General features: G+C 48.7%; 2 protein-coding genes across 4 annotated transcripts; one reads left to right on the top strand and one right to left on the bottom strand.

The window, feature by feature from the left end:
- Nucleotides 1-6,361: 6,361 nt before the first annotated feature.
- On the bottom strand, nucleotides 6,362-21,169 carry LOC101435448 (patr class I histocompatibility antigen, A-126 alpha chain-like). Of its 2 annotated transcripts, XM_071211024.1 has the most exons (11): nucleotides 20,984-21,169; nucleotides 15,877-15,958; nucleotides 15,482-15,580; nucleotides 10,260-10,472; nucleotides 9,859-10,128; nucleotides 9,327-9,602; nucleotides 8,200-8,475; nucleotides 7,981-8,088; nucleotides 7,560-7,592; nucleotides 7,358-7,405; nucleotides 6,362-7,193 (listed from the first exon to the last, which is right to left on the bottom strand). In XM_071211024.1, exons 3-11 carry the CDS (start codon nucleotides 15,516-15,518, stop codon nucleotides 7,189-7,191), a joined length of 1,266 nt encoding a protein of 421 aa, XP_071067125.1. In that variant the 5' UTR covers nucleotides 15,519-15,580; nucleotides 15,877-15,958; nucleotides 20,984-21,169; the 3' UTR covers nucleotides 6,362-7,188. The 2 variants fall into 2 exon arrangements, with proteins under 2 accessions (XP_071067125.1, XP_012374072.1); XM_012518618.4 differs by lacking the exon at nucleotides 15,877-15,958 and having other exon boundaries at nucleotides 20,984-21,168.
- Nucleotides 20,652-23,625, top strand: LOC101433865 (prothymosin alpha-like). 2 transcript variants are annotated; one of them, XM_004476037.5, is made up of 2 exons: nucleotides 20,652-20,869; nucleotides 22,573-23,625. In XM_004476037.5, exon 2 carries the CDS (start codon nucleotides 22,595-22,597, stop codon nucleotides 22,925-22,927), a length of 333 nt encoding a protein of 110 aa, XP_004476094.1. In that variant the 5' UTR covers nucleotides 20,652-20,869; nucleotides 22,573-22,594; the 3' UTR covers nucleotides 22,928-23,625. The 2 variants fall into 2 exon arrangements, with proteins under 2 accessions (XP_004476094.1, XP_071067130.1); XM_071211029.1 differs by lacking the exon at nucleotides 20,652-20,869 and adding an exon at nucleotides 21,042-21,059.
- Nucleotides 23,626-24,004: the final 379 nt, after the last annotated feature.

Below are 24,004 nucleotides of genomic sequence, written 5' to 3'. Positions count from 1 at the left end.
TCTTTAAAATTACATTTTCTGGTTGCCATCACCACTATATAGAAATAGAATTGATGTATATATGCTGACCTTGCATGCTGTGACCTTGCTAAATTCATTTCTTAATTCTGGTAAATGTGTAGGGTTTGTGTATGTGTGTGTGTGGTTTTCTAACATATATTATCATGCTGGTTGGAAATAATGGCAGCTTTACTTCTTCCTTTACTATCTATAGGGCATGCATTTCATTTCTTGCCTCTTGCACTGCTTAGGATATCCAGAATAAGGTTAAACAAAAATGGTGAGAATGGACCTAACTACTTGATCTTAGGATTTAGCCTTTCATCATTGAGTATGATGTTAGCAGAGATTTTCATTATGTCTGGGTGCACATTTTGGAATCTGCTTTCTTTTCCTATTCTTTTCCTAGTTTGCTGAGAGATTTTGTCTTGAAAAGAAGATGCATTTCACAAATGGTTTTTCTGCAGTTTGGTGACATCGTATTTGTGCTTTATTCTCTTAATTTGGAGACCTGAGATGAGTAGCAGATATTAGCCCACCTTTGCAGTCCAAGCTAGGCTAATGAGGTATGACCTATAATACTTTTTATGTATTTTGCATTTGGTTTATTCACATTTTGTATGGATATTTAAGCCCAGAACCATGAGGGGCAATGTTCTATACGTCTCTTTCCTTGTGATGTCTTTCCTGGTTTTTGAATGAGGATAATGCTGGACTTGAACAGAAACTGGGAATTGTTCCCACCTTTTTTTAATATGTAAGAGAGTTCATTATGTTTGATACAATTCAGCAATGAGAGCTTCTTGGCCTCGAGTTTAATGTATGGGAAAGTTTTCAATTCTAACTTTCTAAAGAGTCTGTACAGATAACCTTTCTCTTGTTCATGATATATGTAATTTGTGTCTTTTTGTCTTGGCCAATCTAGCCAGCGGTTGATAAAGAGTACTGACATTTCCCCAGCAAACAAGGTTTCAGTCTCATTGTTTTTCTCAGTTTTCTATTTCACTGATTTTTGGTCTTATCTTTATTATTTCTTTCCTTCTACTTGCTGTGGACAACTGTAGAACTTGTGTCTTTTGTTATCTTCATCTTAACTACCATAAATTCATGCATATGTTGGTCAGTGTCTGAAAAATGTTTTTTTCTTACATTTTTTTTTTAAATTTGAAGTTGTTTAGGTCAGGAAAGTTCATCTGATTGCGGTTTCAACATCATGATCCAAAGCAAAATTCCAGACAGAGTTTCTCATTGAATTTCTTGTATGTTTTAATTCAGAGAAGTATATTTGGTTCTTTCACAAAATATCTAGATCATTTTAAGTTTTCCATGTTCTGCAGGAAATTTCAAGCTAATAATTTTATTCTTTACACAAAATATTTTCTATATCTCATAATTCCAATATTGAAATTTTTCTGACCTTATCTTTGTGATCTATTTTTCTGATTCTTGCTCATATTGACTTTTTTTCTAATTCATTTATATGTTTCTTGCTATAAGCAGCACTTCTTCCTTGTGAAAGTGAATAAAATCTTTGACACATAGATTAAATATGGAATCCTCTAAAGGCTTTTGTTTCCTTCTTCCAATTTTCAGATCACCACCAATCTAAGATATTACACACTAAATCCATGGCTTGAAGTTACTTTGTTCCACAGGTGAGGCACATTTGGGCAACAAACCATAGGAGGGCTGCTTGGTGGTTACAATTCCTCAGAAACAGTTGCTTTCTCTTTCCCACCACTCAGCCCATGCTGATGGGTAAAAGGCACGTTTCCTCAGAACACTCTTCTTTGGGGGATTTTGTTCCTCCCTTACTCTGAGGCTATGAACCTTTGGATTCCTAGATTTCCAGGATAGTAGACTGACTCCTACTTCACTTCCCACAAGAAAAAGGTTTGGTATCAGCTCCTATCTACTTCAGGGTATGAGCCATATAAACTAAAGACAGGATTTTGAGATTTGAAAATAGCTGACAAGATGAATGTAAGTAACCTCTCTAGATGCCTTTCCACATGGACTTTGGCCTAAATTATTCTTTTTCTTTAATACCAATTGATGGTTTTATGCTTTATCTAGTATTTTAATTCTACTCAGTGGAAGAGACAGTCTTAAAAGCCTGTCCATCCTATTACTGAAAATGGAATCTCCTTAATACCCATTTATTCCTTCCTGGTACTGGACTCCATGGTAGGTGCTGGAATAAGGTCCATCTCCCCCAATGCCACTGAGTGTGGTCAGGGACTAGTGCTGCTCTGTGAACCATTTACCATCCACAGTGAGATCCAGATGGAAAATGAGACTGAGATGAGAGCAACAGGGAGCCTCTACCTTATCGTGTCCCAGATTAGACATGCAAGCAACGGAGGAGCATTTACATGTCCTTGGGTCTGCTAAAGTGTGTTGACCAGCTGCTCCTGACCAGACTTTGAGTAGCAAAGTGTCTAAACCTGGGGGGTGTATTAGACACTTATGGGGGTCACATAAAAACTAAAAAGGTTATGGATCCTCTCCACAGAAATGTGTGCATGGATAAGGAAATATAAAAGTTATGTGAAATGTCAGGGCACACATGACCCTCTGAAGTCTTAATGATCTGGGGTTTTTAATCCTACTATAAGAAAAAGACAGGGAGAGATGTTTTCAGAAATCATGTATCCATCCAGCAATGCCCTCTACTTATTTGTGAAGATAAACTGACAAAAATAGTGAAATGAGAGAATATAAGGGAATGAGTTGAAAGATGTAATTTATTAGTCACTCATTTAGCCAATCAAACCCAAGTGTCATCAAATACAAGATAAAGTTCCAGGCTGACCCCAGCTCCAGGAATTGACATCTGTCCTCACTTTCCATCCTCCATGCCCATCCTGCAGCTCCTCAACCTCTTCCCACATCAGGAAATTCCACACTTAGGAGCCTTGATAGAGGCAGAGCCACCACCCACCATGAAGAGGGAAGCTCACCTTCCCAACATGCTTGAGCTGGACATGGAGTAGCCTTGGCCTCCCTGTCAGACCACAGCAGACACTGACTCAGGACGCACTGACCCAGTGATGCTGGACTTGCAGAGTCCAATAAGCAAGGGCGCATGACCTTTTACCTGTAGGTCACATGTACAGCATCAGGCCAGTGGGTAGCCAAGCCTCTTGCCCAGAAGCAGTGGCCTTGGTTCCCACAGGGAATCTGACCTAGGGCGAGTTGTGGATTCTGTTCCTGGCTGTGTGGCCTCAAGCTCCTGGTTCTGTGACTTTTCCCAAAACTTGAGTGAGCCCCCAGGTCACATTTATGCATTCCTTATGCTGAAATTAGAAAAATCTAAAATCCATTGCTTGCACCAAGAAGTGTGCACGAAATCAGTTAAGATACAGGGACACATAGCAAGAATTCAGAGTTTAATTTATGGAGAACATTGAGCCACTTTATAAATTCCCACCTGACCACTCCATGTTGTAGAGAAAGCACATTGATTCCCCAACATCACCCTCATAACTGATGATAGATTTCCTCTTTTTTTTTTTTTTCCAGAAAGGACTTTTTTTTACATGGTTTAAGCACCATATGGGGTGAAACACTCATCATTGGAAGAACAAGCTTCATCATCCAGCTGAGCCAGGATGGCCTGAGGGGCTTGTGATGAAACACTCCGGCTTCTTCCCAGACTCCTGTCTCAGGACATGGGGTGAGAGCCCAGAAGGCACATTCCACCACCACAGGGGAGCTGGAGCACAGACACGTGGCCTCCCTGGTCTGGGTTCTTGCTCTAAAGGTGGACCTGAAATCCAGCAGCTCAGCACCCCCTTGTTATGAACACAGAACCTTGTGCTCCACCCAGACCTTCTGGATCCTTGTGGGATGTCCAGGAGTTCCTGTGCACTGAGAAGTTTGGGGCTCCCTGGTCTATGTGTCTTCCAGACACAGTGACAGAACTGTGTGGTCCCTCCAGGGTGGTCCATGGATGGTTGAGCTCTGGGAGGTCCACGGGTCAGTCCTTGCTCCTTTCCTTTTGTAGCTAATCACACCCTTGTGACCTCAGCCTCTTCCTTGGTTCAAATTATCAGTTATATGGCATCACCTCCAAATCTGTGTCTCCAGCCCAGACACTTCTAATCTACAGATTCATATTTCCAATGACAACTGACAACTTCACATTTCTGATGGACAGCTCAGATTCAACTTTTCCTAAACAAAATGCCTGTAATGACCTTTAACTATCCTCCTTCCAGAGCTGTCCCACCTGCATTGACAACTCTACCTTTCTAGTTGCAACTCCTCTCCTTTCAATAGATGAACTTTTTCATGTCTTCCTAATTGCTTATTCTCTCACGGACCAAATTTGATCCATTAGGAAACCCTATAATATTTATAAATACACACTTCTACTTCCCACTCTTTTGCCTGCTTCTATCCCAGGCAGATCAATTCACATCTCTACTTGGAACACTGCACTAATTTCATCCTTTTTTCCCTACTCCCTTACTCCCCCTCACCTCTCATTGCTGTTCTCAACACAGAAACCCAAGTAATTGTGTAAGAGAAATCACAACACAGGTCTCCTTTTCAAAATATCTTTTAAGTCCATCTCACACACAAAAAATTAAGCTGTCCCATACCCATAAGTCGCCCAAGATCTGGCCGGCCTCTGCCCATCTCCATGATGCTGCTGCAGGCACTCTGCCTCCTGCTCTTCCCAGAACCACAGGCCGCCCCTGCCCACCACGATGTGCTGCCCAGTTCCCTGCCCGGGAAGACCTTCCCAGACATCCTCAGGAATACGCCCTTCATGACCTTCAAGCTTTCCTCTAAGGTCACAGTCCCAGTGAGGCCTGCACTGACCACCCATGTTCACAAAATGCTTTCTGTCTGACCAAGGCCAGAGATCTTGACTGTTTTTAGTTCACAAAAGTTTCCCAGAATCTAAAAATTGGTGTCCTACACAGTCCTCCACAAACACCAGGTGCAGGAGTGGTCAGTGAGGACCCCCCAGGGCCTTTCCTAACACAGCTGTGGTCTCCTGGCAGCGATGGCACAACCTCCACTCACTTGACACTGAAGCCACCAGGACTGTCCTCAGAAGTGCTGCTCTCCCCCCTCCCCTCCACCCCCGTGACTACAGCACAATTTCAGCTCCCTCCAAGACAAGAGCAATCCAGGCTAAGACTCCACTGCCCACCTGTGGGTCTACACTAGGATCTGCTCTACAAATCCATGGTCTAGGACTGCAGCCACCATTGGGGTCAATGGAGCTGGGAAAGGGCAGAGAGGAGGGCAGGTGGCAGAGAAGGACCAAACCACCAGGAGTTAAAGTCAAAACTGTTGTTGCTCCTCAGTGCTAATTCCTGAACTGATTCCTTAGAAAGGTGAGGGAAAGCGTGGAAAGAACAACCAGGTAACAGCCCAGCATGAGGCAGGAGCTGGTAGGTCTGGAAATCAGTCTCTTGATATCAGAGATGCTCCTGGGCAGGAGCTGCCCTGGACCTCGTGGGTCAGGGATGGTCAACACGATGCCTGCTGGAGTTAGAGATGGGGACACAGAGCAGGAGGAGAACAGACATCGTGGAGAAGAGCAAAAAAAGCCAAATTCCTCCATCATCACAGAATCATAAAGCGAACAAGAAATGAGGGGCGCTGAGGGTGGGCCAGGTTGAGCTGGGATGATCAGCCACACAGGCCCTTGCTGCCCAAGGTTCTACAGATGGGACAAGGCCCGGTGACATCTGAGACCCTGTGACCTCAGGTCCTGGAGGGACAAAATCCTACTGCAGGGACAAGGACACAGGAGCAGTGAGCATGGCCCAGTCAAGGTGTGGACGAGTCAAAGCCCAAGTGAACAGAGCACCATCTGGACACAGGCCTGTCCACCCTCGGCTTCTCAGGAACACTCAGCACAGTAGACACGCAGTTCTGGAAGGTTCTTAGGTCAATTTAATTTCTTTCTCTAGTTTCAGAATCTTCTTTAATTGATTCCTCAATTCCACCTAATAGCAAGGATTTGTAAAAGCAAAATCATACCAGGTTCACATTTTCAAGGGAAGCATGAAAGGGCAGCTCAGTGTACCAAGAAGTAAGATGCTCCACACCTAGCTCTCCTGAACAGGATGGTGCGGCAGCTTGCTCGGTCGGTAGAGGTGGGGTCTGGCTGCGGACGAGGGGTCGTCTGGACGAGGGGTCGGTCCGGCAGCAGACGAGGGATCGGTCTCACAGGGGTTGCGCGGTTCGGCTGACGGGGTCGCCCGGAGAAGCCGGCGACGAAGGGGTCGCCCGGAGAAGCAGGCGACGAACTGGGGACAAGGGAGGCCAGGCCCTTGTCGGGGGCTCTCAGGACTGGAGGGCGCACGGCAGAAGAACTACCGCGGAGACAAGGTAAACACGCAAGTCCACTTTATTGAGGGAGAGGCAACAGTTTTATAGGGGCTGGGGAAGGCTGATTGGTCGAAGCCATGCCCTGCTCTGATTGGTTGCCGGCGAAAGGTCAGTGGGCGGTACTGGACGGGGGAGGGGTGGTGATTAGGGATTGGCTGTTGCTGTTGCTGGGGGAAGGGGCAGGGTTTAGGGATTGGTGGCTGCTGTTGCTGGGGTGGAAGGCAGACTTGAGTTTCCCGCCCACGCCTGGCTGTTGCTGCTGTCGGGGGGAGGGAAAAGGGCAGACTGAATTTTTCCGCCCACACCTGGCTGTTGCTGCTGTCGGGGGGAGGGAAAAGGGCAGACTGGATTTTTCCACCCTGCGCCTGCGCAGGGAGAAAGAAGAAGAAGGGTGCCGCCCCACAAGGCATCATGTGGCGTCATCCAGGAGGAGGGGCGGCTGCGGAAGCATGGCTGCCGAGAAGGGGAGACCCGAGGGCACTCTGCGCCCATGCCAAGCTTCCTTCAGGGGTGGCGGTGAGTCCGACCAGCCACCCTATTATGGGGGCAGCGGCTTGGCCTGCCGCGGCCGCTCCCCCGCTGGGCCACACTTCAGCTCGAGGGGTGACCGTAGGATGGTTAGTCAGGGCAGAGAACACAGGTCAGTGTGGGGGACGTGGGGGAAGGGGACGAGCTACCTCCCCATCCTCCAGGATACAACAGGAATGCAGACACATAGATGCCAGCTGAGGAAGGAAAGTCTTCACATCCCAAAGGAAGGGGGTCTTGAAGTCACATGAGGGGCATGAACAGCTCTTGAAACTCTTCGTCCCCCACGAGGCAGCTTTGTCATGCTACAGAAGAAAACAATCAAGAGTATATCCAGGTCATCTCTGTAAGTGCTGATGTCATGACCAGCCCTCCACAGTCCTCATGTCCTTGTCCAAGGAATCCCCAGGACCCAGGCATGTCCTCTTGGCACAACCCCTCTCCCCTTTCAGGCCTCCCAGGGTCTCACCTCTAGAAGCCTCCAGAGACACATCACAGCCCTGGGCACTGTCGCTGGCTGGAGAGGAACAAACACAGGGTCTGGTCAGAGCCAAGGGAGACGTGAGTCAAGGAGTGACGGGGTGAGCTGCCCATGGGCTCTGTCTACACTCCCCAAAGCCTCAGGTCAGCCTTGACCCTCCACACCACCTCCTCCTCCGTCCCCCACTTACAAGCAGCGTGAGCGTAGCTCCCTCCTTTTCCACCTGTGGGAAAACAACTAGTGAGAGCAGGACATGAGGTCCTGAGAACTAGTCCAGGATTCAGGGAAGTTTCCAGAACCATGACTGCAGGCCTGAGACAGGATCAGGAAACATGAGGTGGGGGATGTGTGGGCTGGACCCTCTGCCCTCATGGAGGTCTGTCCTCAGCAGCCCCTTCCCTCTGACTGCTGGGAACAGGGGTCTCCACGTTATCACTGGGGACATTGTCCTACTTCTCTCACAGGTTTATAAAGTAAGTGTAGTAACAGGCCCAGACTGGATGGGCACGTGTGTGAGGAGGGGTTTCACAGTACCAGGAAGGGGCAGGGCACACGGCTACCCAGGCTGGAAACCCCCTGGATAAGAAACCTCAGACCCACCCCTCCCCTACCTGAGCTCTTCCTCCTCCAGATCAGAACTCCAGCCACCACGGACACTCCAAGGATGACCAGGGCAGCCACGATTCCCACGATGAGGGTGGGGGTCTGGGAAGGTGGCTCTGAGAAGGGGTGAAGGTCAGGACCCTGACCCCAGGTCAGCCCTGACCCTCTGGAGGAGCTTAGAAGGGCTCCTGCTTCCCTAGAAGAGGCCCCCACCTCGTCCCACTTACCCCATCTCAGGGTGAGGGGCTCGGGCAACCCCTCGTGCTGCACGTGACACGTGTATCTCTCTTCCTCCCCAGAAGGCACCACCACAGCTGCCCACTTCTGGAAGGTTCCGTCCCCCGCAGGCCTGGTCTCCACAAACTCCATGTCCTGGGTCTGGTCCTCCCTGTCCAGCTGCCAGGTCAACGTGATCTCCGCAGGGTAGAAGCCCAGGGCCCAGCACCTCAGGGTGACGAGACGGTCAGAGAGGGGGTGGCGGGCTATGTGTGTCCTTGGGGGGTCTGCGGGAAGGTCAGAAACTTCAGGAAATTTCCATTTCTCTCCTGGCCATTCTATTTTTTTTTAAAGGTTTATTTATTTATTTATTTCTCTCCCCACCCCACCCCCATCCACGCCCCATTTGTCTGTTCCCTGTGTCTATTTGCTGCCTCTTGTTTCTTTGTCCGCTTCTGTTGTCAGCGGCATGGGAATCTGTGTTTCTTTTTGTTGCGTCATCTTGTGTCAGCTCTCTGTGTGTGTGGCACCATTCCTGGGCAGGCTGCACTTTCTTTCGGGCTGGGTGGCTCTCCTTATGGGGCGCACTCCTTGCGCATGGGGCTGCCATATGCGTGGCAGGGCCCTCCTTGCGTGCATCAGCACCGCGCATGGGCAAGCTCCACACAGGTCAAGGAGGCCTGGGGTTTGAACCGCGGACCTCCCATGTGGTAGACGGAGGCCCTAACCACTGGTCCAATTCCATCGCCCTCCTGGGCATTCTAGTAGCGCTCATGTGACCACCAGGAATGGACAGGAAAGTCTTGGTGGGGGGCAGTGGAAGCCCCAGAAATGCTCAGAAAAGCTGCAGGAACAAGGCCTGAGAACGTCCCGGTGGTCCCCAAGGCTGACCTGCTGCCCAGGTGCTTCAGGGATGGTCTCCTCCATCCCGGGGGAGGCTGGACCCTTCACTGTCCTGACAGAGGGTGGGGCCTCCGCGAGTCACTCAGGGTTCAGGGTCTGGACACCTGGGCCGACCCCTCCCCTGGACCCCAGGCAGAGAGTGTTCCTGCATCTACCGGATTTCCCCCTCCCCGCGGACGCAGGTGGGGGCACAGCCCAGCCGGAGGAGATCGGGGAGGGCCCCAGGCCCCTGTACCTGTGCGCAGCAGTGTCTCCTTCCCGCTCTCCAGGTATCTTTGCAGCCACTTCACACACTTGCCCTCCAGGTAGGCTTTCTCGTACTCGGCTTCACCGTCCTCCTCCCACTTGCGCCGGGTGATCTGCGCCGCCGTGTCCGCCGCCGTCCAGGAGCGCAGGTCCTCGTTGAGGGCGATGTAGTCGGCGCCGTCGTAGGCGAACTGAATGTACCCGCGGAGGAGGCGCCCGTCGGGGCCCACGTCGCAGCCATACATCATCTGGAGGGTGTGAGACACTGGCCCCGACCCCGCGGTCAGCCCCCGCCACCTATTCGCCCACCTGCCCGCCCCGCCCCATTGCTGATTAGTCAGGGCCGATAGACAGAAAACAGAAAACGAAACTGAGAAAAAGTCCCTCGAGTGCTCCCGGGTGGGGGTGGGGCGTACCCAGGTCCTGCAGCCTCGGGGTGCAGTGGGGGCTGGAAACTCGGGATGACCCCGGCCCTTCCTAGGGATCCCGGTCGTGCGTGGACCCCGCGCCCCGTGGCTCACCGGCCTCGCTGTGGTTGTAGTAGCCGCGCAGGGTCCGCAGGTACACCCTGGAGGTCTGCGCGTGGCCCTTGGCCCTCCGCGTCTGCTCCCCCCAGTACTCGGGCCCCTCCTGCTCCACCCACGGCGCCCGCGGCTCCAAAGTCGGATTAACCGCGTCGCTGTCGAACCGCACGCCCTGCGTGTCGTCCACGTAGCCCACGGCGAGGTAGTGGGTGTCCCCGCGCTCGGGCCGGGACACGATGGTGCTGAAATACCTGAGGGAGTGGGGGCCTGGGGGGGGGACAGGAAAGGGGGGGAGGGTCGGCGTGAGGGGTCAGCATGCGGGGACGCTTCTTCCCAGATCTTGTCCCCTCGCAGGTCCCCTCGCCCCCTCTGGGGCAGCCCCGCGACCCCGCACTCACCCGCCCGGGTCGGGGTCAGGGCCAGGGCCCCGGAGAGCAGCAGGAGGAGGGTCCCGGCGCCATGGCCGCATCCCCGGGTCTGGCGGAACCTGAGTCCGGGCGGGTCGGGGCGGGCTCTGGATGGGCCGCGGGGCCGGCGATTGGCTTCTCCAGAACCGGGCACGCAATGGGAGGCAGCCTGGGCCCGCGTCACGAGGGTCGGGGCAGAAGGACCTGACTCGGGGTGGGGGGGGGGGGAGAAGTGAAACTTTGGGGACCGGGGATTCCCTAGCTCTGCCTCCCCGCCCCCCACGCCAGCCTCGGGGGGGGGGGGGGGACCCTGAGAGCCCAAACCGGGTCCTGGACTGGCCCGACCCCTCCCCTGCAGGATCCCTCTGTCACCCCGTGTCAGTGAGGCCTGGTGCTGACTCTTCACAGTTTACACATTAGTGAGGATCCCGAGGAGATTCTGGTGACCACTACTGGTACCAACCATACTAGAAATTAAAAGGAATTTAAAAGACAGATCCACATAGATTAATACTTATACCAAAACTCATTACAGGTTGATAAGTAATTCCAAAAGGAAACAATGTAATAAGAAGAGTTGATCAATTTACATTTATGCACATCTTTCCTAGCTGACTCAGTAGAGCACCACTGGACTTGCTTATCATATTAAATCAGTTATTCAGGTTTGAACCAAAATTCAGGCTCCCATATAAATGTAGTTGGAAATGAGAGGAATATTTGTAATAGCCTTTTCAGGTGAGTGGTGACATTCATCTCTGATACTATACTAAAAGCAAACAAGTGGAGTTTCTAAAAGTGAGTTGTAGTCTGAAATCTTGACTATTTCATCTTATGACGTTGAAATCCTCAGGTCTCTGCTTGCACATTGAATGGATCTTGTACTAATGCATGAATATTTAAATATAACACATTGGCCGACTGAGTTATGTAGATCTTCCAGTATGGAAACATTTCTTTACATATTTCCAAAAGGAGATATATGTTAGAATTAACCCAGATCCCACCAGTAAATGAATAAGTTTGGGAAAGCTGTCAAGCTGAAGATGATGGATACAAAGTTTCCAACATTCTATTTTTCATCTGAGAGCTTACATGTTACCATTGACTGAAGTCAGAGCGATAAAATATTTTGAATAACATTTCTGATAAAGGATTTCTTCCCAGAATACGTAAAGAACTCTTAACACACAACAATAAGAAAAGAACCCCCCCTTTTTTTAATGGCTATTGTCTGAACAGACACTTCACAAAAGAAGATACACAGGCGGCCAATAAGCACCTAAAACAGAGCTGTACAGAACATATGTCCAGGGTGCATGGTAATGTTTGGATATACTCATAGTGGCAACAATTAAAAACCACAGCAGGGGGGTACTGGGTTCATGGCCAGTGGTGCTCTGTCGTGGTCCCTAGGGGAGCAGCGACAGTCTCCCAGGTACAGCGGCGGGGACCAGGAGGGAGTGAGGGTTCAACAGTGAGCCCCTGATGCTAATGACTATGCTTGTGTGCTGATAAACCTAAAATAAGAACAAGGCCTAGAGCAACATTGTGCTTGGGAATTTCCTCCTGTCAGCCTTCATGTTACTCAAATGTGGCCAGTCTCGAAGCCAAACTCAGCATGTAAATGCAATGTCTTCCCCCCAGTGTGGGACATGACACCCGGGGATGAGCCTCCCTGGCAACGAGGGACCACTATCAACTACCAACTGATGATGCAACTGGAAAATGACCTTATACAGAAGGTTCAATGCGGATCAGCAGAATATCCATGTCTACATAAAATAACATGACTTTAAAATGCTGTTTGACCTAAAGTAAGGGGGAAATGGAAAGGAGAAATGAGTTTATATGGCTACGAGTTTCTAAAAAAGAGTCTGGAGGCTGGCAGAAGGATTGCCCTCATGCACAACTGAGCAGAGTCAGAGAGACAGATAAAGCAGATACAACCCCCAGATATTGGTTCCTTTGAGGGCTAAAGAGACCCATGGGAGTTATGGTCATGGCCGATGGGGTTAACTACCAGGGCAGATGGCCCCTCTTTGGAAATGGTGTTTATGTGTGATGAATCTGGACTCAGATGGGATCTCCCTTCATAAGACTTTCATGCTAATGTGCTGGAGGTGCAGTTAATGTTGGGGTTTAAGATATATTTAGGGGATTTGAATCTCTGGACTGACAATGTGATAGCCAGGTCCTGAGCCTCAACAGACTCCAGCACCTACAATCTGATTTATTGGACTTACCACACTCAGCTAAGATGGAGTTGAAGAAGGACAACCACCACACCATGGAGCCTAGAGTGATTACAACTGAAAATGGGAGGATTGCATCCAGCATCCATGTGGAATCTGAGCCTCCTCTTGACATAGAGGTGCAATGGACACAACCAATCCAATGTCCACATAGAAGAGGTGGCATTGGATTGGGAAAAGTGGACATGGTGGACGATGGGTATGGGGAAAGGCAGGAAGAGATGAGAGGTGGAGGCGTCTTTGGGACATGGAGCTGCCCTGGATGGTGCTTCAGAGGTAATCACCGGACATTGTAAATCCTCACAGGGCCCACTGGATGGAATGGAGGAGAGTATGGGCCATGATGTGGACCATTGTCTATGAGGTGCAGAGGTGCCCAAAGATGTACTTACCAAATCCAATGATGTGTCATGATGATGGGAATGAGTGTTGTTGGGGGGGGGGGGGGAGAGGGGGGTGTGGGGGTGGGGTTGAATGGGACCTCACATATATATTTTTAATGTAATATTATTACAAAGTCAATAAAAAAAAAAAAGCACCTAAAACATGCTCAGCATCGTCATTAGGGAAGTGCAGATGAAACCACCATGAGATGCCCCTGCATGTAGGTGTTAGAATAGCTAAAATAAAATAAAATAAAATAAACTGATGGGTTAGTTTCCTATTGCCAGTGGAACAAATTTTCACTTTTGGTGGCATTAAACAACAGAAATTTATGTTCTCAGAAACCAAAATCAATGACCCTGGTTGGAATCAAGGTGTCAGCCAGGCCTGGCTCCCTCTGGAGGCTCGAGCAGAGAGAACCTGTGTCTTGCCTCTTCTGTTTCTGAGGGCTGCCAGCTCTCCTTGGCTTCTGACTGCATTGCTCTAATGTTAAGGCCAACATCAAATCTCTGCTCCATCTTATCACCTTCTCCTCTGAGTGTAGTAAAATCTACCCCTACTTCCCTGTTATGAGATCCATGTGATCACACCTAGGGCCCATGGGGGTAATCCTGGCTAATCCCCCATCTCGAGATCAATTACATAAGCACAGGCCCCTTTTGCCATATAAGGTAATATTCACAGGTTCCAGGGATTAGGATGTAGAGGTCATTGTTGGGTTGGGAGACATTTTTCAGTCTGTCACGATTGGTGACACCTGCACTGGCAAGAAGGGGGAGCCCCAGGAACCCACACTCCCTGCTGGTAGGAAGGCCAAAGGGTGCAGCCACCACAGAAGGCATTTGGCAGGACTTAAAAAGCTAAGCGTGGACTTAACTTACAACCCAGCAATACAATTCCCAGGTATTTGCTTATCTAATTTAAGAACATATTTACATAAAAACCTGCACAGAAATGCTTATAGCATCTTAATAATTCCTCAAAACTTGATGCAACCATATTTACCTTCTCTATGTAAATGGTTAAAACAGCTAGTGGTTGTGAAGCGAGTATAGCTCAGCAGTGTGAGCACCTGCTTCCCACGTCTGAGATTCTGAGTTCAATGCCTGGAACCTCAATAAAAAATAAGTGGTAATCCATTGATCCACACTACACAATACTACTCAGTCATCAAAAGGAATGAGCTATAAATTCATGGAATATCATGGATGAAACTTAAATGCATGTTGCTAATGAAAGAAGCCACTCTGGGAAGGCTACATGTTGTCTGGTTCCATCTACATGAAAGTATGGAAAGATAAGAATATATATACTGAAAGCAGATCCCTGGTTGCCATGACCTTGGGGGGGTGACGGGTTGTTTAGGTGAAGCAGAAGATATTTTCAGGTCCCTGGCCCTAGTCTGTGTGGTACTGTTGGGTGGATACATGACTGTGTCTAAAACCATAAACCACAAAGAAACCACAAAGAAAAAATGTTAAGTGTGCAAACTATAAAAAGCCATCCATCAAGCAAGAAGTCCCAGATGGCTGCAGCCTATGGCAGAAGGATCTAGCTGTGTTACAGGTGCATGACATGACCTCACTGAAGGAGGGGGGAAGGACTGCTTGCCTGAGAATCTTTGGATAAGGCTGGCAATTGTAAGCATGAAGACAAAAGGAATTATGCATAAGCACTGGCTGTAGTTGGCAAAGTTGTCTCTCATGGGGTAAGGGCTAACAATTCTGAAGTCACTACCCATGTGTATGAGGACTGAACAATAAACATGTGGTGGGTGGTGAGAGCTATATTTCCAGCTGAGAAGTGGGAGGTTACAGATCTGCAAGGGGGAAAGCCAGAATGACGTATATGATATGGATTAGAGCTGGAGACACGGAATCAACTCAGGTTTAACTTAATGTAGTCTAGTGTAAACATTGATATGTGTGTACATATGTATTATAGATGTGTTACACATGCATTGGTATACACACACATTTCCCCTCTACTGAGTGACTAGAAGCAATGAAGCCCCAATAGCAATGAGCAAACCAGTGCCTAGACCTCAGTTTCTAATACCATTATCTCAAAGCTGAATCAAAGGTTCTTGCAAAAATGCTGAAAATAGGGCTGGGGTAGGAAAAATATAGGATGAGTCTGGAGAATATGGGAGTGTGAGCAAGTGAGTATTGCCCAAAACATAAAACCATGGGACGTGTCAGAAGGACTCAGGAGCCACCTGGAAGGGCTCGCTATGACCAACACTAGAACAATTATTTTTAAGACTTATTTATTTATTTTGCTAACCACCACCACCCCATTGTCTGCTCTCTATGTCCATTCAGTGTGTGTTCTTCTGTGTCTGCTTGTATTCTCATTGTGTGGCCCTGGGAACCCATCCTGGGACCTTCTGGAGTGGGAGAGAGGTGATCATTCTCTTGCGCCACCTCAGCTCCCTATTCTGCTTCGTCTCTTATTATTTCTCCTCTGTGTCTCTTGTTGCATCATCTTGCTGTGCTAGCTCTCCACATTGGCCAGCACTCCTTCATGGGGCAATTCTCCTAAGCGGGGGCACTCCAGTGTGGGCCATCTTACCTTCAAAATGTGGCCTTGGATATTGAATCTTCGACATCCCATATGGTAGACAGGAGCCCAACTGCCTAAGCCAGATCCTTTTCCCAAAACTGGATCATTCTGAGCAACAAAATAAATAGCACAGAATTGGATTATAGCCAAAAGATTAAAATTAATATCCACAAGCCTGTAAACAAGTGGATAAATAATTAAATGCAGCAAGAATAGAAAAACCTCCAAATACAAGAATTCCCAATGATTTAGGTAGATGTCCACCCTCACGGAGTTGACCATATGTCCCCACCCCTTAAGTGTGGACTTAAGACATCCTTCCAAAGAGGACAATGGAAGGCGATGTGAAGAGTAACTTCAGGCTAGAGAACCCTGGGAAACGCTGCCTTAGCCAGAAAACCCACCTCACATCACCAGAGATGAGTCAGGGTCACGCCATGTCCTCTTCTTATGATGCTGAGATATGGCATCTTCATGGCCTTTTCCCTAAAAACCCACAGCCCTGGTCTAACCAAGAGAAAAAGTTCACCCAAAAGCAAATTGAGAGGCAGTCTATACATCCTGACCAAGACTCCTGTCAAAGTCACCAAAACCAAGGGCAGTCTGAGAAACTCTCACAGCCAGAGGAGCTGATGGGACTACATGTCATGCAGTAATGTGGATGGGATGCTGGGCTGATATACACGTTTCCTTCCTTGGGGTGACCATGGACTCTGACCTCAGGATAAAGCATGATATCCAGACCATTCTATCTGGTTCCGAGGTCCAAGGTGGACCACAAGCTAGGGGCCCCCCAGCACCAGACCCCGTCTCCTAGAAGAGGTCCTTGGATGCCCACGACCCTGATGCTTGTTCCTGCTGCTGCTTCCAGGGATGAGGGCGCTTCCTCCCAGGAATTCATCCCATGATTCCTCAACTCTAGGATCTGGGGGAGAGGGAGGGTGAGCCCCCCTGGCATTGGCCTAGGAACAAGGAGGGCTCCTGAGAAGAGAAGAGAGGGAGGAAATAGGGACGACTCGGGGTGGAGGGGAAAACAGTGGATGGGAAGGAGCCAGAGAGGAGGGGGCAGCCTCGTGAACACAGTGAAGGGAGGGACAGGGTCTTCTCAGTGAGAGGCAGAGGGGGCTTCTGGCCAGGGCAGGGTGGAGGTCTCTATTTTCACTTGGATGGTAATTACTCAGGTGTCACCCTGTACTTGATTATAAGTATTAAGTGTTGAGCACCTTCCTGTTTTGCAAGAATGGTATAATACAAACACACCCAGGCATAAAAGGAGAAGTCAGGGTGGGGGACCGGAAGTGATTCAGGAGAAGCGGCCTCACAGCTGGAGGCCCGGGAGATGCGGGTCCTGGAGGGCAGAGGGCAGGACCGGGCCTGGGGGCTGGGGACCCTCGTGGACGGTGGGGAGGTGGGCGATAAAACCCGTCCAGGCTCTGCCCACCCACTCCACGAACCCGAGGACTGACCCTCCCACCTCCCCAGACCCCCGGACCAGGCACCTGCCCACCATCCCCACACCAAGGTGGACCTTCCCCCAGCCTGAGCTCAGGAGCCCGGCGTCCTGGGTCGTTTCTCCTTCGGGGGCCTTAGCTGTCCAGGTCCCCTCCGCCTCACCCCCGTCAGCTCCTTTGTGACAAAATTGTTTTTGAAACTTTCAACCATTTGTTGAAAAAACTATCCTTTTGCCACTGAATTACGAGGAGTTGCCATGAGCATGTGTACCTGTGTTTCTATTTATGCTCTTGATTATGTTCATTGATGACCACTGCCCTGAGGCTGCTACTGGAGTTCAGTAAGTTTTCAGATCTGCTCTGTGGATCCTCCACATTTATTCTTTTAAAAAACATTTTAAGGCTTTGTTGAACAAAGAGCTTATTGGGGTAAGGACGGCGGAGATAGACTCACTCTGGGTTCATGATGCCCGTCTGCTTTATTGAGGAAGTTGCAGTGTTTATATAGTAGTTTGGCTTACGGGCATAGCTGACAGGTGGAGGGCTCATGGGAGGAGGGTGAGGCAGGCTGGAGACATTTGGCTCAGTGCCGGTGTGCCTTCTTTTGGGTGTGCCCAAAAGCGTGAGGACTAGAGAGTGTGCTCATCTAGTCGCTCGCAACACAGCCAGGCTGAATGTTTCTGCCGCTCTACCTACATCTCTCCCTCTGTTATTAATTAGAGCCAATTGTACTAATTTTAGTTTTTCAGTTTTTGGGATAAAGTTTGAAGGCTTTTGTTGATATATCGATAGATAATACACGTGACAACAATTAAGATTTCTAGTATAAGCCATAGCAGAAGGTTGGGAGGTGATAGGAGGGACTGTACACATTCCAGCATTGCAGCTAGCAAAGAGGTGTTTACTCCAGAGGCTCGGGGGTTGTTAATCGATAAGATTTGGGATGTTAATAGTTGGGTAAGGTTGAGGAACTGTTGGTTTCAAGGACCAAGTACATGGGTTCTGAGTTGCTGCCGAGCTAGGGAAGCGTTAGTTACAGGAACTGGGGTAACGCATATGGAGGGGAATCGCTGGTCACAATGGGTATGAGTAAGTTGCCAAAGTAAATATGTTTTTTTTCCCTAAGAGATCTATTTGTTGGTGGAGGTTGAGTAAGGCGCGTGGATATGACTGGTGATGAGAGACTGCGTGTCAAATGTGGCGGCTGTTTTCAGCCAGCTGGTTTAGAGTGGCTGCAGGGGGAGTGGCTTGGAGGAAGGCTCCACGCCTGTGCCTGTGCTGGCTAGGCTGGTCACAATGGCCATAATTACAGCGACGACAAGGCCAACGGCTCTTTTGGAGCGGATTTGTTTATGAGTTATGATCTTAAAGGGACCTTCCCAGTCAGTGGCGTTTATAGGCACCCACAGTAACGTGGGGATGTGCACGGGGATGGCATAGGGGAAAGCTGAGCTGTCCCAGCAGTTGGTGATATCACAGCTGCTGGAGGAATTATAGCACTGAAAGGATTTATTGGTGTTAACAATAAACAGAAAAGTTAGGGTGAAGCAAACTAGCATAGTATAATGCGAGTGCTTATGGCTAGTTAAGATTTTCTTCTCAAATCCCATTCAATGTTTTATTCAATGTTTCCTATGTTCTGTTGTTTAAGTCAGAGTTCATAGCGATGAAGGACGCAAGTCCATGCAGGCGTTTTGCCACAAAGTGTTCATCGTTCAAAAATCATTCTTAGTACTAGTCAAGGGTCGTGACTCGCCTAGGGTAGCATGTTTTTTTTTTTTTATGTCTGGGCCTGTGGCCCAAAGAGTTGGTGTAATCTTGCCATATGGAGGTTTCGTGGGGATGCAATTGGCCCAGGGGGAAGTTTAGATACTCTGGTGGAAGGACTTATGAGGAACTGGCACGGGCAATGTACCCAAGGTGGGTTGAGTGGCCTTGACATGCTGGAACGGCAGTCGGTTCAGTTCATATTGGTGACAGGAAAATGGCTGGTGAGACCGATGAAAGAGCCATTTTGTTCATTAGAGCTTTTTTGGCTATTTTTATTTTTTACGAAGTCCCCAAGAGAGATGGGTAGAAGTTGAACCCAGTTTTTATTTTCTTTGGTGGTTTTGTTCTGCACGGGAATTGTTTGAGGGTGGAGAGAAGTTTGTGAGTGGGCAGATGATTATTTATTTGCCTAGGAAATCCTGCTACAAGCGTTTGCATTTCAAGGTTGGTTTGGAGGAGGTGGGTAACATGCTTTCTAGAAAGGGGCAGGATTAGTTTGTCAGGCTCTTGGCCATAAATGACTTTTGCTGTGTGACGTGGCTTTCTTTCCAGCAGGAAGATGGCCATTCCTGGGGTGTGATTTTGCTCAGACTGTTGAAGGAAAGGTGAACCTAATACAGGGGTTGGTTTTCACACAGAACTCCAGGGGGTGTTTTTGGGGTTGCTAATACTATAGCAAGGAGAGGTTTATGAGGATTAAATTTGGTTAGTTCTGTGTTTTGCATTTGGGAATTGATATATTTTATGACGTTTACAGCTTTAGAAGTGAGGACACGATGACTCGTGGGATTGGGGTTTCCCTCTAAAAGGGAAAAGAGGGGGGCTAATTTATGTGATGAGAGGGATAGATGTGGTTTGATTCAGTTTACGTTTCTACAGACTTTCTGCAGTTCATACAATGTGCAGTTTTGTGGAATTGTTAGAGATGGTGGTAAGGGCTTGATGCCTGTATTGATTCGATATTCTAGAAAGCTGAAGGGTGATTTAGTTTGCACTTTTTGGGGGGTGATTTGTAGTTTTAATTGTTCTAGATTATGGAGTAACACTTTAAAACAGTTTGTTAGGTGATCCTGATCAGGGTGTGCTATGAGAATGTCGTCCATGTAGTGGATGATTTGGCAGTAAGTTTGCAATGCTAATGTGGCATTGCCTATGAAATTCTGACATTAGTGGGACTGTTTTTCATGCCTTGGGGGAGGACTTTCCATTGGTTCCGCTCAGCTGGCAGAGCATGCTTAATTGCCAGAACTGTGAAGGCGAAATATGGGCGGTTATGTTTATGCAATGGGACGGCAAAGAAACAATCTTTTATGTTTATTATAAAAATATAACTCTTTTCCTGTTTAGCTGAGGGATAGGGAGACTCGGTTGTGGTGAGCTCATTTGTTCCATATGAGAGTTGACGGCTCACAAGGTATGACGAAAGCGCTATTTGCCTGTTGTTGATTTTTGCATAACAAATACAGGGGTATTATGGGGGTTGGCAGTGGGCTCTGTGTGCCTAAGGTTTAGTTGTTGTTGGACAAGGATTATTTTACTTTCACATTTAGAGTACTGGGCAGAAATTACATTGCGTTAACACTCGTTGCGGGCTTTTGCGATGGATTGTTTTAATTAAACAGCTGGATTCCTCTGGTTTGCATTAGTTTTAAGTCGGCTGCTGGGCGCCGGCTGAGGCTGGGGTGCTGTGTGGAACTGAGGTGTGGGCTGACCCGTTCGCGTGCGCAGCCGCGCTAGCGCCCGCGGGACTTTCCTGGGGCTGGGGTGATTTACGGGAAGGGCCTGGCGCGCGTTCAGAGTTGCTGCCGTTTATAGGCACCCCCCCCTCCCCGGTGCTTTTGTCCCCATTGGGCCCCACCGCTGGCCGCCTGCCCGCAACTCTGGGGAGGGGAGGGGGGCGCCGCGGGGCGGGGGTCCGGTGGCGGAGCGGGGGCGGCGGCGCTGCCGGGGAGCAGTCTGCCGACATTATATCAGGGGTAGGGGCTGGTTCCTCTACCGGAGCCCCCGTGAGGCAAGCATGAATAGCTAGGGGCGCAGGGATGAGGCCGAGAGGGAGCGTGCTGTTCTCCTGAACCTCTGCAGAGCGCGCGCTTTAACAGTTTAGCCCAGGTCTGAGGGTCCCAGAGACGCGGTAGAGAGCCAGGGATTAAAGCAGGCTATCATATCCCAGCACTGGGTAAGTTCTTTTTCTGATACTTTAATATGCCTGCTTGCCAAGAGAGTGGGAAGGGCTCCCGCCTGCGGAGTCGGAGCGGAGGAGGGGAGGTTACCCATGGCGAGGATCACTTACCCGAGTAGACGGCAGGAGAGGCGGCTGCAACGAGTCCCTCTCGGGGCGCCACTTGTTGAACGAGGGGCTCGTTGGGGTAAGGAGGAGACAGACTCACTCTGGAGACGGGTTCATGACGCATGTCTGCTTTATAGAGGAAGTCGCAGCGTTTATAAAGCGGTTTGGCTTACGGACATAGCTGACAGGTGGAGGGCTCACGGGAGGAGGGTGAGGGGGGCTGAGACATTTGGCTCAGTGCCGGTAAACCGTCTTTTTGGTGTGCCCAAGAGCTTGTAGACTAGAGACTGTGCTCATCTAGTCGCTTGCAACACAGCCAGGCTGAATGTTTCTGCCGCTCTACCTACAAGGCATTTAACTAATCTATTTCATCTAAGCATTTTTCTGAACATTAGAGGAACAACTGAGTTAGTAATTTGAATCCAATGAGATAAAAATGCCTGTACAGAACGTTTTAGGGGTAATGCTTCTGTAACTTGCTCAACTGCTTTTTCCTGTTATTTCACTTTTTTAAAATTCGACATAGGTATTTCAAGAAACATTTTGGCTAATTAAATATTTTCTGTCAGCTTGTCAGCTTATGTTTAAAAGCCTGCCATGATTTTGATTGGAATTGTATTTAAACGATAAGCCAATCTGGGGAGAACTGGTCCCTTAATAATGAATATTCCAATCCTTGACATGGTATTGTTATAGACCAGTGATATTGACCAGACTCAGACTTTGAATATAGTTCCAACTGAGAGCTTTATTAGCCAGTGAGGCGACTGTCTCATTCCTCTGCAGAGGAGAGGGCAGCCTGGAGTCTCAGGGCAGGGGTGGTTTTATAGCAAGCAAGCAGGCACAGAAGCGGAACACTGCGGTTAGCTGAAGATAACGATCTATGTTTTCTTTCTTTTTGAGAGGCTTCTTCTTGTAAGCAGTCCCATATTATTCATTGTCACTCTCTTTACAGACTGTCCTATTTACTGGCACTCTGTTTAAGGACCGTTTTAAGTCATTTATCTATTTGAAGGCCCTTGCAAATCCCACCTCCCAATTTAGTTCTATTCCTATTTTCCCAATGTGGCCTTACCCTTACAGTATTTCTCCACATTTATTTAGGATTTTTTTAGATTTCTTTCTTTCTTTATTTCCCCTCCCCTCCCCAGTTGTCTGTTCTCTGTGTCTATTTGCTGCGTCTTCTTTGTCCATTTCTGTTGTTGTCAGCAGCACGGGAATCTATGTTTCTTTCTGTTGCGTCATCTTGTGTCAACCCTCCATGTGTGCGGTGATATTCCTGGGCAGGCTGCAATTTCTTTCGCGCTGGGCAGCTCTCCTTATGGGGCGCACTCCTTGCACGTGGGGCTCCCCCCTACGTGGGGGACCCCCTGTGTGGCAGGGCACTCCTTGCACACATCAGCGCTGTGCATGGCCAGCTCCACACGGGTCAAGGAGGCCCGGGGTCTGGCTGCTCAGAAAAGCCATCTTTGCATTGTTCCCGGGCCGGCTCCCCGCTCGCCGCAGCTACCTCCGCCGGGCGCCGCCGCGGACACCTGCGGCTTTAGCGCCAGAGTCCCCGAACTCTCGCTTCCTTTTTCGCTCCTTTGCAGCAGATCACCGGCGTGCCCCACCATGTCAGACGCGGCCGTGGACACCAGCTCCGAAATCACCACCAAGGACTTAAAGGAGAAGAAGGAAGTTGTGGAGGAGGCGGAGAACGGAAGAGACGCACCTGCTAATGGGAACGCTAACGAAGAAAACGGGGAACAGGAGGCTGACAACGAGGTAGACGAAGAAGAGGAAGAAGGGGGGGAAGACGAGGAGGAGGAGGAGGAAGGAGTTGGTGAGGAAGAAGACGCAGATGAAGATGAGGAGGCTGAGGCAGCTACGGGCAAACGGGCAGCTGAAGATGATGAGGATGATGACGTGGCCACCAAGAAGCAGAAGACCGAAGAGGATGACTAGACAGCAAAAGAGGAAAAGTTAAACTTAAAAAAAAAAAAGGCCGCCGTGACCTATTCACCCTCCACTTCCCGTCTCAGAATCTAAACGTGGTCACCTTCCAGTAGAGAGGCCCGCCCGCCCCCCACCGCGGGCAGTGCCCCCGCAGATGACACGCGCTCGCCACCGCCCCACCAAAACCACAGCGTGAATTTGCAACAGGGGAGGGGAAAAGAACCAAAACTTCCAAGGCCCTGCTTTTTTTCTTAAAAGTACTTTAAAAAGGAAAATTTGTTTGTATTTTTTACTTACATTTTATATTTTTGTACATATTGTTAGGGGTCAGCCATTTTTAATGATCTCGGATGACCAAACCAGCCTCCCGGAGCGTCCACTGTCCTACTTCTGACTTGTGCTGTGACCATGTTCATTATAATCTCAAAGGAGAAAAAAAAAACCTTATAAAAAAAAGCAAAAACAACAACAAAAAAATACAATCTTATTCCGAGCATTCCAGTAACTTTTTTTGTGTATGTACTTAGCTGTACTATAAGTAGTTGGTTTGTATGAGATGGTTAAAAAAGGCCAAAGATAAAGGTTTCTTTTTCCTTTTTTTTTTTTTTGTCTATGAAGTTGCTGTTTATTTTTTTTTCTTTTTGGCCTGTTTGATGTATGTGTGAAACAATGTTGTCCAACAATAAACCAGGATTTTGTTTTGCTGAGTTGTTCTAACAAAAAAAAAAAAAAAAAAGGAGGCCCGGGGTTTGAACCACAGACCTCCCATGTGGTAGATGGATTCCCTAACCCCTGGGCCAAGCCCCCCGCCCTATTTAGGGTTCTTTACTTTCCATCAGCAGTACTTGTAGATTTCAGTGTAGAGATCTTGCACACTTCCATTAAATTGATAACTAGGTATTTTGTTATTACAATGCTGTTATAAATTGAATTTCTAATTTTCATTTCCTAATTTTACATTGTGTGTAGAAATAAAATTTGCTTTTGAAAATTGTCCTTGAACCCTACATTCTTGCTATACACACTACTGGTCTAGGAACATTATACCATAGGATTTGCTATGCGCATAATCACGTCACCTGCAGA

The sequence above is a fragment of the Dasypus novemcinctus genome, chromosome 22, assembly GCF_030445035.2.
Source record: "Dasypus novemcinctus isolate mDasNov1 chromosome 22, mDasNov1.1.hap2, whole genome shotgun sequence".
NCBI classification, from domain to species: Eukaryota; Metazoa; Chordata; class Mammalia; order Cingulata; family Dasypodidae; genus Dasypus; species Dasypus novemcinctus.
The sequence above is the reverse complement of the archived record's forward strand: the minus strand, read 5'-3'. Positions and strand labels throughout refer to the sequence as shown.

Excerpts from the sequence above, each read along its gene's own strand:
- LOC101435448 (XM_071211024.1), bottom strand. The coding sequence starts at position 15,518 with ATGTCGAAGATTCAATATCCAAGGCCACATTTTGAAG. Across the intron at positions 10,129-10,259 it reads CCTGACCCCGACCCGGGCGG|GCCCCCACTCCCTCAGGTAT; the intron begins GTGAGTGCGGGG and ends TCCCCCCCCCAG. Across the intron at positions 7,406-7,559 it reads GAGCTACGCTCACGCTGCTT|CCAGCGACAGTGCCCAGGGC; the intron begins GTAAGTGGGGGA and ends GTTCCTCTCCAG.
- LOC101433865 (XM_004476037.5), top strand. The coding sequence starts at position 22,595 with ATGTCAGACGCGGCCGTGGACACCAGCTCCGAAATCACCACCAAGGAC.